The sequence below is a fragment of the Fukomys damarensis genome, unplaced genomic scaffold (genome assembly GCF_012274545.1).
Source record: "Fukomys damarensis isolate Sample0158 unplaced genomic scaffold, DMR_v1.0_HiC HiC_scaffold_4, whole genome shotgun sequence".
NCBI lineage: Eukaryota > Metazoa > Chordata > Mammalia > Rodentia > Bathyergidae > Fukomys > Fukomys damarensis.
The window spans coordinates 12,030,480-12,044,317 of record NW_022900916.1 but is presented as its reverse complement, the minus strand read 5'-3'; the positions used below and the strand labels follow the sequence as shown (position 1 = coordinate 12,044,317).

The following is a 13,838-nucleotide window of genomic DNA, read 5'->3' as shown; positions in this document are numbered from 1 at the left end:
CCTCTTCCTCCTCCTCCTCCTCCGACTCGGGATCTTGCTGTTACATTTAACATGGACTCCAACAATATTATCATTATGTACTACAAACATGTACTAATAAAAAAGAAAAAGTGTAAAAAAAAGATACTAAGTGTTCATATATCCATCAGTTTGATTTTCAGTGAAACATTTCAGAGAATCATTAGAATCCCTTGCAGAAGTCAGTGTAGGGCCTAAGACCACAAGCATTTCTTGTAGAAATCGTTAGAATGGAAAGATGTTACCTTCACTTTGTATTTGCCTCTTCCTAATTAGCACCTGCCAGTTTCGACAACTCTGTGAAACAATGAGTTGTAACTGAACTCTGTCTAAATTCTGCCTCTCCTAACTGCTAACCTTTTCACATAACTAACTTCTTTTTCCTCCTCACTCATGATTCTTTTTTGTTGTCTTTATTTTAAAATTTTAAAGAAATGCTGCACCTGAAGGAAATGTGGGGAAAGTTTAAAGATTAAAAAAAAAAAAGCCATGCATTATTCCCTTACCCAGACATCATTAGTTCTAATAACAGCTGTTGGCTTTGCTTTACTTTGCTTCCGTTTCTTTTCTAAATGGAGAGATTTTAAAATGTACTTATTTACATTTTTCTCATATTGCATGCAGTTTATGAAAAGTTTCATCGATAAAACTTTATCCATATTTACAAGTATTTTTTTACAATTTTTAAGAAAAAGAGTCACGGTATATAGTTATTTTAAGATTATTTCTACATCTTGCCAAAATGCTTTCCAAAAGGAACAAATCAGTTTAACTTCATACCAGTAATCTACCCAACTACAGTGTTTTATAACAAACTTGCCAGCAGCAATTCTACATTAATAAATATATTAAGGGAATTAGTTTTTCACTTTATCCCCTCCCAGCCCCTAAAGTAGATTTCTTTGGTTCTGTGTGGTTTTTTTCTTCCTTATACTAAAATTGAAAAATAAAGTTGAAAATATATTTTTAAAAAAAGAAAAGGGGGAATAAAGTGTTCATTTATTAGGAGTTGTTTCAGTGATTTCAGTGTGCCCAAGTACACTGAATTTAGTAAATCATTTCCCACAAACCATTTTTTAATTAAGTTTATTGGTACGATTTAGATATAAATAATGATCACTTTCGTCGTATGGAATTTGTACCTGCGCATGATGTATCTTGATTCTTATTTTTCCCCATTTCCTGCCCCTCCCTTCAAATCCCCTTCCCCTCCTTATTTACAGAAGGTTTATTTCCATTATATCTTTCATTCCTCGTTTTTTGTTTTCTTTACCCTTCCTTCCTTTCCCTCTCTCCCTTCCCAAGTACCCCTTCCCATTTGAACCTTATCTCTCAGTTTTACAATGTCTATTATACATTCTGGACATTATTTACATTTTCAGTTTCTTATACCAGCAAAGCAATGCAATATTTACACGAGTGTGTCTGATTTACTTCACTTAACAATAGGGTCTCAAGTTGCATCCATTTACCCATAATGCCTCAGGTTTATCCTTCTTTATGGCTGAGTACTACTCCATTGTATAAAACCACCACATCTTTATGTATTCGTTGGTTGATGGGCATTTGGACTGTTTCCAAGATTTACCTATTACAAACTGTGCCACTATAAACTTGGTTTGCAAATATCACAGCAGTGTGATGCTTTTAATTCTTTTAGGAAGATACCAAAAAGGGAGATAGCTGGGTCAAATGGAACCTCTATTCCTAGTTTTTTGAGGAATCTCCACAGTGGTTGCCCCAGTCTGCACTCCCACCAACAGTGGAGAAGGATTTCTTTTTCCCCACAACCCCATCAGCATTTGTTATTGGTTGATTTCTTCATAATAGCAATTCTTCCTGGGGTGAGGTGGAATCTCAGTGTTGTTTTAATTTGCATCTCTTGAATGACCAGTGATGCTGAACATTTTTTTCATATATTTATTTGTCATTTGGACTTCTTCCTTTGAGAAGTATGCATTCATCTCAGATGCCCATTTTTGGATTGGGTCTTTAAATTGGTTATCTGTTCACTCTGTTGGTGATTACTTTTGCTGTGCAAAAGATTTTAAAAGATGAGATCCCAATTGTTAATTCTTTGTAATATTTCCCACGCAATATGGGTTTTGTTCATAAAGTCTTTGCCTATACCTATGTCTTCAAGAGTCCTACCTATTCTCTCTTCTAGCAGATTTAGTGGTCCTGTTTTAGTATTTAGATCTTTGATCCATTTTGATTTTAGTTCAGTGTATGGTGAGAGACATGGGTCCAGTTTTAGTCTTTGGCATGTGGAAAGCCAGTTTATCCAGCACCAGTTATTAAGGAGACTATCTTTCTTCCAGTGAAGGTATTTAGCCCCATTGTAGAAAATAAGGTGGCTGATTGTGTATGGAGTTGTATCTGCATCTTCTAATCTGTTCCACCGATCCTTGGGTCTGTTTTTGTTTTTTACCAGTACTGTGCTGTTTTTATCATAATAGCTCTGTAATACAATTTCAAGTCAATGATTGTGATGCTTCCTGCCTTGACTTTGTTGCCCAGAATTTTTTTTGTTGTTGTTGTTGTTATTGTAGATCTCTTCTAGTTTCAAATGAATTTTAGGTGTATTTTTTTCTAGTTCTGTGAGGTATGCTATTGGTATTTTTATTGGGATTGCATTAAATCTGTATAACAGTTTTGGGAGTATGGCCATTTTTACTACCCACGAGCAAGGGATATCTTTCCATTTTTTGATGTCCTCTTCAGTCTCTTTTTTTCAGAATATTGTTTTCAGTATAAAGGTCCTTTACTTCCTTTGTTAGATTGATTCCTAAGTATTTCTTTTTTTCAATCCTATTGTCAAAGGAGTGGTTTCCCTAGTATGTTTTTCAGTAAATTTGTTATTTGTGTACAAGAATGCTATTGACTTTGGAGTGTTGACTGTACCCAGCTATCTTTGTATCCAGCTATGCGAATGAATTTGGTTATTAAATCTAGAAGTCTTTGGTGGAGTTTGTGGGGTCTTCTATGTAGAGTATATGTCATCTGCAAATAATGATAGCTTAACTTCTTTTCCTATCTTTATTCCTTTTATTTCTTTCTCTTGTTTAATTGGTCTGGCCAATGTTTCCAGAACTATGTTGAACAGGACTGATGATAGTGGGCATCCTTGTTTTGTTCCTGATTTTAGAGTGAAAGCTTTCAGTTTTTGACCACTTAGTATAATGAATGTTGGCTGTTGGTTTATCATACAGAGCTTTTATCAGATTGACATGTAACATTTTTCTCATTACCCTGGAGTTAAGAGTTTTGAGAAGACCAAGGTGGTAAAACACCATCATATTAAGGTACAGTCATTAACACAACTTATCACTGTTGATGTGACTCTTACCATCTAGCAGAAGAAGCAACTCTCAGATTCTATATTATGAAGTCACTCCTGTCCCCATTTGCTTTCTGGACCCTGTGGAAGGAAGTCACCATGCGCAACCCGCACTTCAGGGGTAAGGAGTCATGTCTACCTCCCGGAGAGCACAGCATCTCCATGAGTCTTTGGAACTGGGCATTGCAGAATTATCTGTGGTCTCCTAGTTATTCATTTATTCAGCCATTTATTTCCATTACTGTGGATTCATGGATGCTTACTTACACTACACTCTTGGTTATGGCTCAATACCATTTTTTTTTCCAGTACCGGGAATCGAATTCAGGACCTTGCACTTGCCAGGCAGGTGCAAGGGGCGCCACTGAGCTAAATCCCCAGCCCACGCTACACGTTATTTTGTTGTTCAATTTGTTCCAGCTTTGACCATTGGGAGCTCTTTCAGATGGCTCATATATCCCTTTAATATGCCCCAATATTGTAGGATTTTTCTCAAAGAACTTCCTTAATTTGCAGCAGGGAAAAATGCTCTGAGCTCATTTTATCTATTTCCTGCCCTGCTCTAGAATCAGCCATTTCTCTAAATGAGCACTGGTTCCTTTATTGGACAATGGTGTCAGAAATCAAGGTCTGGGCACTAGATAACCACATCTATCTTATTGTTCCCCTCCACTCTTTGTTCCTGCAGCCACCAACGATGCAGTAAATTAGTAGCTGACCACATGACTGCTTGGCTTCCCAGTTCATGGGGGACTTCTAACATTCAGGATGCCGCTGTGTAGTTACTTCTTGGTCCCTTTGGGAAGCAGCACTCAACATACACTTCAGCCATGGAGGCCAAGGACAGCTGTAAACTGAAGGTCAGATGGCATTGGTTAAGCCAAAAAGCCTCTCGTGGCAGGGGTTCTTTGGGTTGTTTGGCCCATGGGTATTCCTTGGGGAAGGTTGCTCTCTACAATCAGGAAACACTTTCATTGGAGAACAGAGAAGACATGGACAATTAGATCCCCAGCTGTTTAAACAACTAGTGATAAATGTCTCCGGGTCAGCCAGGAGGTGGTCCCTAGCGTGCTCCCAGAGAGATCCAAACTTGTTGTGCAGTATTTGCATCAGCGGCTTAGGTGGAGCTGGAGAAACAGGCTTCTCAGATTTGCATATGCTACGAAACTGTGAGCTAATAGGAGAAAGACAGAGGAGGAGGCCACATAGCCTAACCAGCCACATGGAGGCTGCAAACAAGATGAAATGTTAACAGGGTAAAAGTGCAGTTGTATAGTTAGGCTTTCTTTTAATCCCTTGCATAAACACAGGGTAGAAATAATAACTGGGCACCAGCTCAGGTGAAAAATATCTGAGGATTTTCATTGTGTGCAGTCTTCAAGTGAGCCAGCAGTGTGCCAGGGCGGCAAAAGAGGGGGGCCAATTTGAGCTGGTGTTGGGTTCCCTGGACCATGTCCAGATCCAGGGCTGTCACCATCCCCATTGGCTCTGCTGGCCAGGCAGCAACAGGACCATTGCTCTCATTTCTGAACACGCATTTTTACAGTTTTTAAAAACTTTTAGTTGACACAAAGTAATTGTACATAATTGTTGTATGATATTTTGATATATTTATAAATGTGGAATAATCAAATCAGGATAACTGGGCATTTCAATCTCCTCCAATGTTTATCCCTTCTTTATGTTGAGTATATTTTTAAAAACTCTCGTCTAGCTATTTTGAAATACATAACAGCCAAGTGTGAAGACACACCTATGTAATCCCAGCACTTAGGAGGCTGAGGCAGGAGGATCACCACAAGTTCAGGGACAGCCTGGACTAAATAGTAAGTTCAAAACCAGACTGAACTATACAGCATGGCCCTGTCTAAAAAAAAAAAAGAAAGAAAGAAAGAAAGAAAGAAAGAAACCAAAACAAATAAGCAAATAAGACAATGAATGATCCCTGGTATAAAAAAAATGAAATATATAATAAATTATTGATATCTATCGTCATCCTCCTATGCTATAGAATACTATAGTCCTCCTAACTGTATTTTTGTACCAATTAACCAGCCTTTCTCTGTCCCCCGCTGCCCTTCCCAGCCTCTCATAGCCACTACTCTACTCTCTACTCCTATGAGGTCATTTTTCAAATTCCATATATGATGAATGAAAATGCGCAGGATGTCTTTCTGCTAAGTGCCACATTTTAAACAAAATATAGACCAAAAAACTATATGTCCAAAGGCAGACAACTAGAATAATGGATAGAACCATGCTATTCTGTGATGAAGGAGTGAAGGAATTAGAGGTGGTCCAGCCCTCAGAGAGAAGCTAGGGTGAGCTGGGGAGGAGGGAGCCGGCTGTCTCTGCGCAGCCTTATAAGGTGGAACTCAGAGCAGTGGGAGCAAGTTACAAGGTGGCAGACTGCATCTGAAGAAGAAAGTGCTTCCAAGCCAGGGGTGGTGGCACAGGACTGTAATCCCAGCACTCAGGAGGCTGAGGCAGGAGGATCGCTGTGAGTTTGAGACCAGCCTGGGCTACATAGTGAGTTCTAGGTCAGCCTCAACTACATAGTGAGACCCTGTCTCAAAAAACAAAACAAAACAAACAGAAAGAGAAAGTGTTTCCAGTCATCAAGAATAGCCAGTAGTATACACAGTGAGTTCCAGGTCAATCTCAACTACACAGGGAGACACTGTCTCCACAAAAAGAGTAACCAACAATATCAGAGACCTCTGGAGCAATCCACTCCACACAGCGGCTCCTAGGTCAGCCAAGGCTGTGAGGCTCTGAAGATGGTCAGAAAGTTGGTAGACTTTGTCACTTTATAAATCCAGCCACTTCCTAGCTGCAGAAATATTTATGGGATTGATGTTTGGGCAGATTTGATAGCTTTTAATTTATGACTACTACAGTAGTGATTTGCTTTTTCTTTTGTAGTATTTTTCTCTTGTTATTTTCCGACCTCCTCAGTTTTTAGAAAAGCAATTCAAGAAACCATCTGAGAGGGTATAGACTCCCAAAACCATAGTTAAAGGTCATTAAATGGTTAATTATAAAGTACCAAAAAATGTCATTTTGCTGAGCAAAACATTAGCTCTGTTGGTAGAAACTATATTGTACATAATGGAAATAATTCACTAATGAATGATAGACCAGGTCTCTCTGGGTCTCTCTCTCTCTCTCTCTCTCTCTCTCTCTCTCTCTCTCTCCCCCATAACTGCAGAAGAAACGAATGTGGCCGGTTTCCCAGTGTGTTTTCTTTCCATTTACATCTGTGTGCGTTTCCCAGTTTGGGGCCACCTGTTCCTGCCCAGCTGGGAGCAGGCAGTGTACTCGGGAGCCCCAAGCCCGTCACGCTGTCCTGACACTCGGTGGTACCAGGGTGGTGGCTGGCCTGGCCGTGGGAATCCTCCTGCGCCTCTGCACAGCTGTATGTTCTAAGTCACCGGAGCGAAAGATGTTTCCTAGGAAAATGCATTACGTTGTTAGACCAGAACGCCTGTCAGTTCCTCACCGTGACTGTTCTCACAGCTTGCAGGCCAGTGTCTGTGCAAAATAGGCTACGGTTGCTGTGGTGAGTGCAGGGAGAATTATCACGGGGATAACTGTTACCGCTCGGGGATGCCTGTGGAAGTACTGGTTTTCTTAAGTACGTATGCACCGCCAGCTGGCCCCGGCATTACGGACCAACTTAGTTTCAAATGCTTTTATTTGACTGTTGTCTTCAGTCGTTTGGGCTTAGTGGGTAACTCAAACGTTTTGTCCTAGTTTGGGTTTTTGTTTGTTTTTGGTACCAGGGATCGAACTTGGGACCTTGCACTTGCGAGGCAGCTGCAGCACCACTGAGCTAAATCCCTGGTCCTGTTCTAGTTTTGAAAGTAATATTTTTGTAGCTCCACAAAAATTATTCGTTTTCTCTTATACTAAAATCCTGAATCATGTTAGCCTGTATTAATGTTTGTAGCCTCTATTAAAACCCTTAAAAATCATTACAGTGGAACAGACTCTATGATCATGGCTTGTAGCCAGCTGTCTGCTCTTTAGACACATTTGAGGAAAATCAGCCCCTCTGACTGAGGATTTAGCTCAGTGGTGCTGCTGCCTTTCTCACAAGCTCAAGCACACACACACACACACGCACACACACGTGCGCACATGCACACACATGCACACACACGCACACACGCACGCACACGCACACACACACGCAACGCACATGCACATGCACGCACACATGCATGCACACGCACACACTCAATGATGTGAACTGAGACAGAAGCTGGGAGGGAGACTGGAGGGAACCAGGGAGCGGTCTCTCCAGACTGCGATGTCCCTTTCTGACCAGCATTCGTAGAATTCCTGCTTGGTCCTACAGGTAGTGAACAAGCAAGGGGACAGCCCTGTCCTGTTGGAGTTTGTGTTCCAGGGTCCTTCATCCCATGGGTGAGCCCTAAGTGGGGGACTTAGAGCAGCTCTGGATGGTAGAACTTTCTGCAGTGAGGGAAATGTTCCACGCCCCACCATCCAAGGCAGGAGCCACCAGCCCCAGGAAACGTCGAGCACTTCCATGTAGGTGCAGCAGCTGTGGAGCAGAATCGTGTGCTTGTGTGCTTTATTGTACTTATTTAAACTTAAATTGTCGTGTGTGGTTAGTGGGTACCATATTGGATGGTGCAAATGTAGAATCTGGGTTGGTTCTAGGAGGCAGAATTTCCCAATCTCCATTTAAAGTCAGCGTCCAAGCCAAGTCGATCCAAAATAGAGTCAGATGTGAAGGGTTTATGGTCACGGTCACCTCTACATCCCCCCAAAGGTAACTAATTTGTGTTCTTCATTCCCACACAATGTGGCTAAAAACTTTACCATCATTCCTCCTCCTCCTCCACCACCACCACCCCCGTCCCATTTAAATGCGTGTTCTTAATGATTTTCTCCAGGCCGTGTTGGACTCAGTTTTCTAATGTGAGTTGCTAGTTTCAAATCCAGGGAGAGGGGGCCAGAGTCATCTCAGCAGTGGAGCACTTCAGCCTCCAGCACCAAAAATCAGAAGAAAAATAAAAGCAAGGGAGGATATTGCTCTTGGAAAATCCGTGTCCCGCAGCCTCTTCTCCTATGGCCCTCTAATATTTTAATCTTGTTTCCTAAAAATGCTTTTATCTTTTATAGTGAAGCAAACGGAGGAGTGTAGCGAGGTTGCTGGGTCAGAGCAGCCATTGCACAGATCTCTGCAGTCACGGCGTTTTCAAATGATCACCTTCGGAATACGAGCTGGGAAGATTCTTGGCAGCGAGGAGAGGGCTTTATTTTTGAGTAGCCGTGAGCAAAAGACCAGTGACAGTCTGTGTTTCTTTGCACTTCCTTTTCAGCGTGCAACTGCAGCAGGGAGGGAACCCAGAAGCCCTTCTGTGACCCCGTCACAGGCGCGTGCCACTGCCGGGAGGGAGTCAGCGGCCAGCGGTGTGACCGCTGTACCCGGGCCGCGGCTGGGAATTCCCTACTTGCCTTCGATGTCACGTGTGCTTCGATCGGTGCAACCTCGTCACTTCTTCCCTCTCCGAAGCAGCGCAAGGGTTGATCAGACTGGCAGCTAGTGTGGAAGTCGGCTGTGAGGCTGGTTCCAAAGGCCTCGGAAGAGAGCATGGCTGACATAACGAGGATTTTGGAACATCCTGTTTTCTCATCGGGAGAACTCCTAGAAGTCAAGGATTACCATAACTCTGCGAGGTAAGGTTTGTGCTCCGGTGGTAGACAAGTCCTGATTTACCTCGAAAAAAAAAAAAAAAAAAAAAGCACTGAAATATCCCAGGAAGTTGAGTAAAGAGGAAAGGTGTGAGCTATACACAGAATAATAAATTAAATTGTGTACAGGATCCCTTCCCACTGGAGGCTCCTAATAATAAGGGCAAACTTGTGAGGCATACTCTTCTCACCAGTGTATCAAATGTAATAAAAGCTTAACCATGGTTACTCTCATTTTCTCCAACAGGAAACAGATCATGCAGCTAAGTGAACAACTGAAAATAGTGCATGAATTTCAAGATCTGGCAGAAACCACAGTAAGACTGAGGAATGAAACGGATCTCTTTCTTGAATACCTTCAGCAGGAGATACATTTGCAATCCAGTGCCCTGAATGCAAGCTTCGTGGGTAAGAGAGGCAATGCACTGGCTCTGCTTAGAGCTTGGCAACCTCCACGGTGCGCTCCATGAATGACTCTCACGTGCTTGCCATCATGGTGCCTGAGCACCTTAGAACACAAACACACACACACACACACACACACACACATTAGAGGCACTGTCTGTACATGGCTATGTCAACTTCTCAAACACTGCAGAGTCTAGATAGCATTTACTCAAAATAACAAATAAAGGTCAAATGTCTAATACTAAACAAACACTAAAACCCACGGTAATCTAATACCAAACTTCATGACTAGTCTTGAGTAATCAGCAACTTAGAAATTCTAAGGAGGCCCAAGCAATGAGAAAGATACATTTCTGTGCCTTCCTGGGTAGAAGCCACTCTGTTTCCAGCAATTGTAAATGCAAAGGAGCATGGGGCAAAAAAGAATTACACACATTTCTCATAGGAACTTTGTAGAAATTGGAGTTGTGCACCATATTAGAAGCTATTAATTCATATTACTTAGTTCTTCAAATTGAATGTGAGCACGCCTGTAATCCCAGCACTCTGTGAAGCTGAAGCAGGAGGATCACAAGTTCGAGTCCAGCCTGGTCAATTTAGTGGCTTGGCAAGACCTTGTCTCAAAATTTAAAAGGCAGGTGGGGGCCTGGGGGGTGTAGCTCAGTGCAGAGGCCCTAGGTTCACTTCCTAGTGCAGAAACAAAACAAAACTAAATAAACAAAGGTGAGCCAATGCCAAAGTCAACTTGGAGGAGAAACGGAAGTCTAAAGCAAAACTTCAACTAGCTTTACCTTCTGTTTAAAATGACAACTGCTATTCCATTTAGAAGTGGGCGACTTGTGACCCCCAGGAGAGTCAACCCTGAGTTCATTCACACTGAATGAGATGTAAAGGGGAAGGTACACACGAACCACGTTGAGACATAGATGTGGGCTGCTTTGCCTAGTTCTATGTGTCGAAACACGTCAGATGCACTTCATCTGATCTTGACTTAGAGAGAGAGAGAAAAAAATAGGCAGCAGTGAGGAGTGCCTAGTTGGCCCGAAGGAATGGTTAAATTCAGTGAAATGAATTTTAGCCAAGATCTATCAATAGAGTTCATAAATGCCATGGAAAGAGTAAAGAATTTAGTCTGATTCCTTCTGAAGTAAGGTATCCCCTGAAGGAACTCAGGGTCCACAGACTTCGCCCAGAAGCAGGTGGCATAAGGAGAACTGCCCGGGCTGGCCCTCTCTGACCAGGCTTTCTTGGTGCCTGCCGCTGTGCGGGGCAGCAGAGCTGGGCCGCGGGTACGACACCTGCCCTTGAGTTTCTCCTGCCCCCATGGGACACGGGGACAAAAACATCCCCAAAATGCATTAGCAGCTGCTCTGGAAGCAGAGTAGCAAGAAGTGAATTCTTCTGGGTTCATGAGGAAAAGCATCAGGGAATGGGTGGCAAATGCAAGGAGTGTTACAGGACAGCGGTAGACCTGCCAGACTCGTCAACGCAGAAAATCATTCCAAGCAGTAGGAACATGTTTTCATTTTTAAGATAAATGAAAGCCTCTGTTAAGAGTACATGACATTGATAAGAACCAGAAAGGTTTAAAAGATAAGATGTGGTTGTCTCATGCCTGGAACCCAACTGTGTAGGGAGCAAAGATCAGGACCGGGGTCTCTGCGTCCTACAATATTCAGGGACAATTTAAGGTAGCAAGATCTAAGGGATTAACTGATTTGCTCAAAGATGTGCCCAGGAAGTAAAAGGGGGAGGCAGGACAAAGCCTGCCCCGTGTATTTAAATGTCAGTGCTGTGTCCCTTTTCAATCCGTCTATCAAAAAAAATAATAATAATTAAAGGGCCAGGGATTTAGCTCAGGGGTTCTGCCACCTTCCTTGTAAGTGCTAGGACCCGAGTTCAATCCCCAGTACCAAATAGTAATAATAATTAATAATAAGAAGAAATAAATCCATGTCTATTAACACTCTATCTGTCCTTCCATCACTGCATGCAAATTTAAGGAATGCAGTGTTGAAATTTTGTAATGAAAGTTAGACAGTAGCCAGATTGTGGCATGATTACCCTAACAGCTGATATATTAGTCGTTTGTTCTCATAAAATTTACCTTATCTCAATTTGTGTTGGTATAGATCGTTCAGAAAACATTAGGAAGTATTATCACATATCATCATCTGCTGAAAAGAAAACTAACGAAACTACCTCCATCATAAGCAACTCTAACAATACCAGGATTGACTTGCTCACCATTATGCATACATTGACTTTAAAAGAAAACTTGTTGGAGAAATTAAAGCGGATTAAAATAACAGATATCCAAATTTTGAATGAAAAGGTAAATATTCATAATGGTATAGTAGAAGACTTTGTGGTTTCTACTTGGTATCCAGACCTCTTCTGTGCTATTTCCCTGTCTACATTTTATTTTTTATTTTTGAATTTGTATGTATAGAGTGTTACATATGTATATATAAAATATATAAATTATATTAATATATCCTGTTATATTATATATGAACAATATAAAAATGCACTCTGGAAAGCTGAGGCAGAAAGAATGGGAGTTTAAACCCAGCTCTAGAGACTTGGTAAGGCCCTGTCTCAAAAAGAAAAATTGGTCCAGGAATTTAGCTTAGTGGAGTTTTTTTAAAAGCCTAAGGATGTATTTCAGTGCAAAGGCCAGGGTTCAATCCCAGTATCAGACAGAGGAGGGGAAGAGAGAAAAAGAGAGAGAGAGAAATTTAATTATATTTTATTTTGATTTCTTAATTCAAGGGTTGATCACAATTAAAGATGAAAGATTACTGTTTGATTTTATTAGGTTATACTTCCAAAATGGTGCAGATTATGGACATTGGCTCTTCCTTCCTCCTTATTAGTAAAAGGAAAAATCTATTTTAAAGTAATAAAAATTAACATGAAAACCTTACATTTTTTCTCCTGGGAGGTGTGCGGAGGACCAGGAAACTTGCCGTGCAGCCTCTCGCCCTGTGGGGGCGCTCTCTGCACGGGCCCCGGCGGGCGCAAGCGTTGTGGCGGGTTTAGCTGTCAAGGCGCCCGGACCCTCGCGAGCGACGCGCTCCGAAAGGCCCAGGAGGCGGAGTCTGTGAGTCAGAACCTGCACAACCAGGCTCAAGGGCTGAAGAACGGGGTAAATAACTAATGTCTTTTGCCTGATTTGCAAGGTTAATAAAGAAGCAACCTGAAGCTTTTAGCAGGGCTCATAAAAGCTTCCAGGTGAGAAGATGATAAGATACTAAGTGTTCCAGTTTCTGAAACACTGGCATTCTGGTAATTAAATATATAGATGTAAATGCAGATTTTAAAGTAGATGCGAATATCCGTGAATGTGTGCATCTGCTGTGTGTGTGTGTGTGTGTGTGTGTGTGTGTGTGTGTTTGGAGGGAGATAACAGTGTATTATCATAAGTCATGGATGAATGGACTTTTAAATATAGTAAACACTACATAGAAATTTCAAAAGTCTTAGTTAGCCTTGACGTTTTGAAAACTGTAGATTTCTCAAAGCAAAGAATAATTTTTCATAAATTCAAGCGAACAGGGCCAGGGATTTAGCTCAGTGATTCTGGCTCCTGCTTTGCAAGTGCAAGGACCCAAGTTCGATCCCCGGTACAAAAAAATAAAAAAATAAAAATCAACTGTAGATTTGAAATTCTACTAACTAGGCACGTGTTAATGCCAGAATTTAATATTAGAAAATATTATAATAGGAATATACTCTCAGGCTTTAAATTCCTTCCTACGTTGACAGACATGATAAAGTTGTTTCAACATTTAAATAACTTATTGAATCTGTAATAATCTGAAATTATTTCATTTACTTTTCTAGCCACATTTATAAGCATCATTTTTAATTACCTAGCTTTCATTAGATTTTGTTGTTCTGGGTTTTGGGGAGGGGGCTTGTTTTCATGGTGCTGGGCATCAACCCAAGGCCTCACATGCTCTACAGCTGAGCTACACCCCCAGCTCTCCCAGGTTTCCCAAGGTGCACTACATTCTCTAGCTCGGAAAACAAGATAAGGACAAGCTTCTTTTTCAACGATACCCACAGAGCTGTGGATGAAAAAAGGAAATGGCTTTAAAGGCTGAGTGATTTTCTTACCAATATATATTGAATATTATATTAGTTTGCAAGCAACAGTTGGCTAATTTCCCAACAAAGGGAAATGGATGCAAGGACCTCTGGGTCTCAGAAGCAAGAGAAGGACAGAAAGCAGGTGTGGTGGCACATGCCTAAAACCTAGCGCTCTAGGAGGCTGAGGCAGGGTGATTGTAAATCTGAGCCCTGTCTGGACAACTTAGCAAGAGTCTGTGGCAAAATT

General features: G+C 41.5%; 1 protein-coding gene across 1 annotated transcript in view; it reads left to right on the top strand.

The window, feature by feature from the left end:
• Positions 1 to 13,838, top strand: part of Lamb4 (laminin subunit beta 4) — an 89,514-nt gene that overhangs the window by 58,894 nt on the left and 16,782 nt on the right. Inside the window, 9 exon segments of the mRNA XM_033755909.1 lie at positions 3,375 to 3,479; positions 6,661 to 6,776; positions 6,878 to 6,959; positions 8,713 to 8,817; positions 8,820 to 8,974; positions 8,976 to 9,070; positions 9,333 to 9,493; positions 11,626 to 11,828; positions 12,441 to 12,644. Coding sequence (XP_033611800.1) covers positions 3,375 to 3,479; positions 6,661 to 6,776; positions 6,878 to 6,959; positions 8,713 to 8,817; positions 8,820 to 8,974; positions 8,976 to 9,070; positions 9,333 to 9,493; positions 11,626 to 11,828; positions 12,441 to 12,644 — 1,226 coding nt within the window.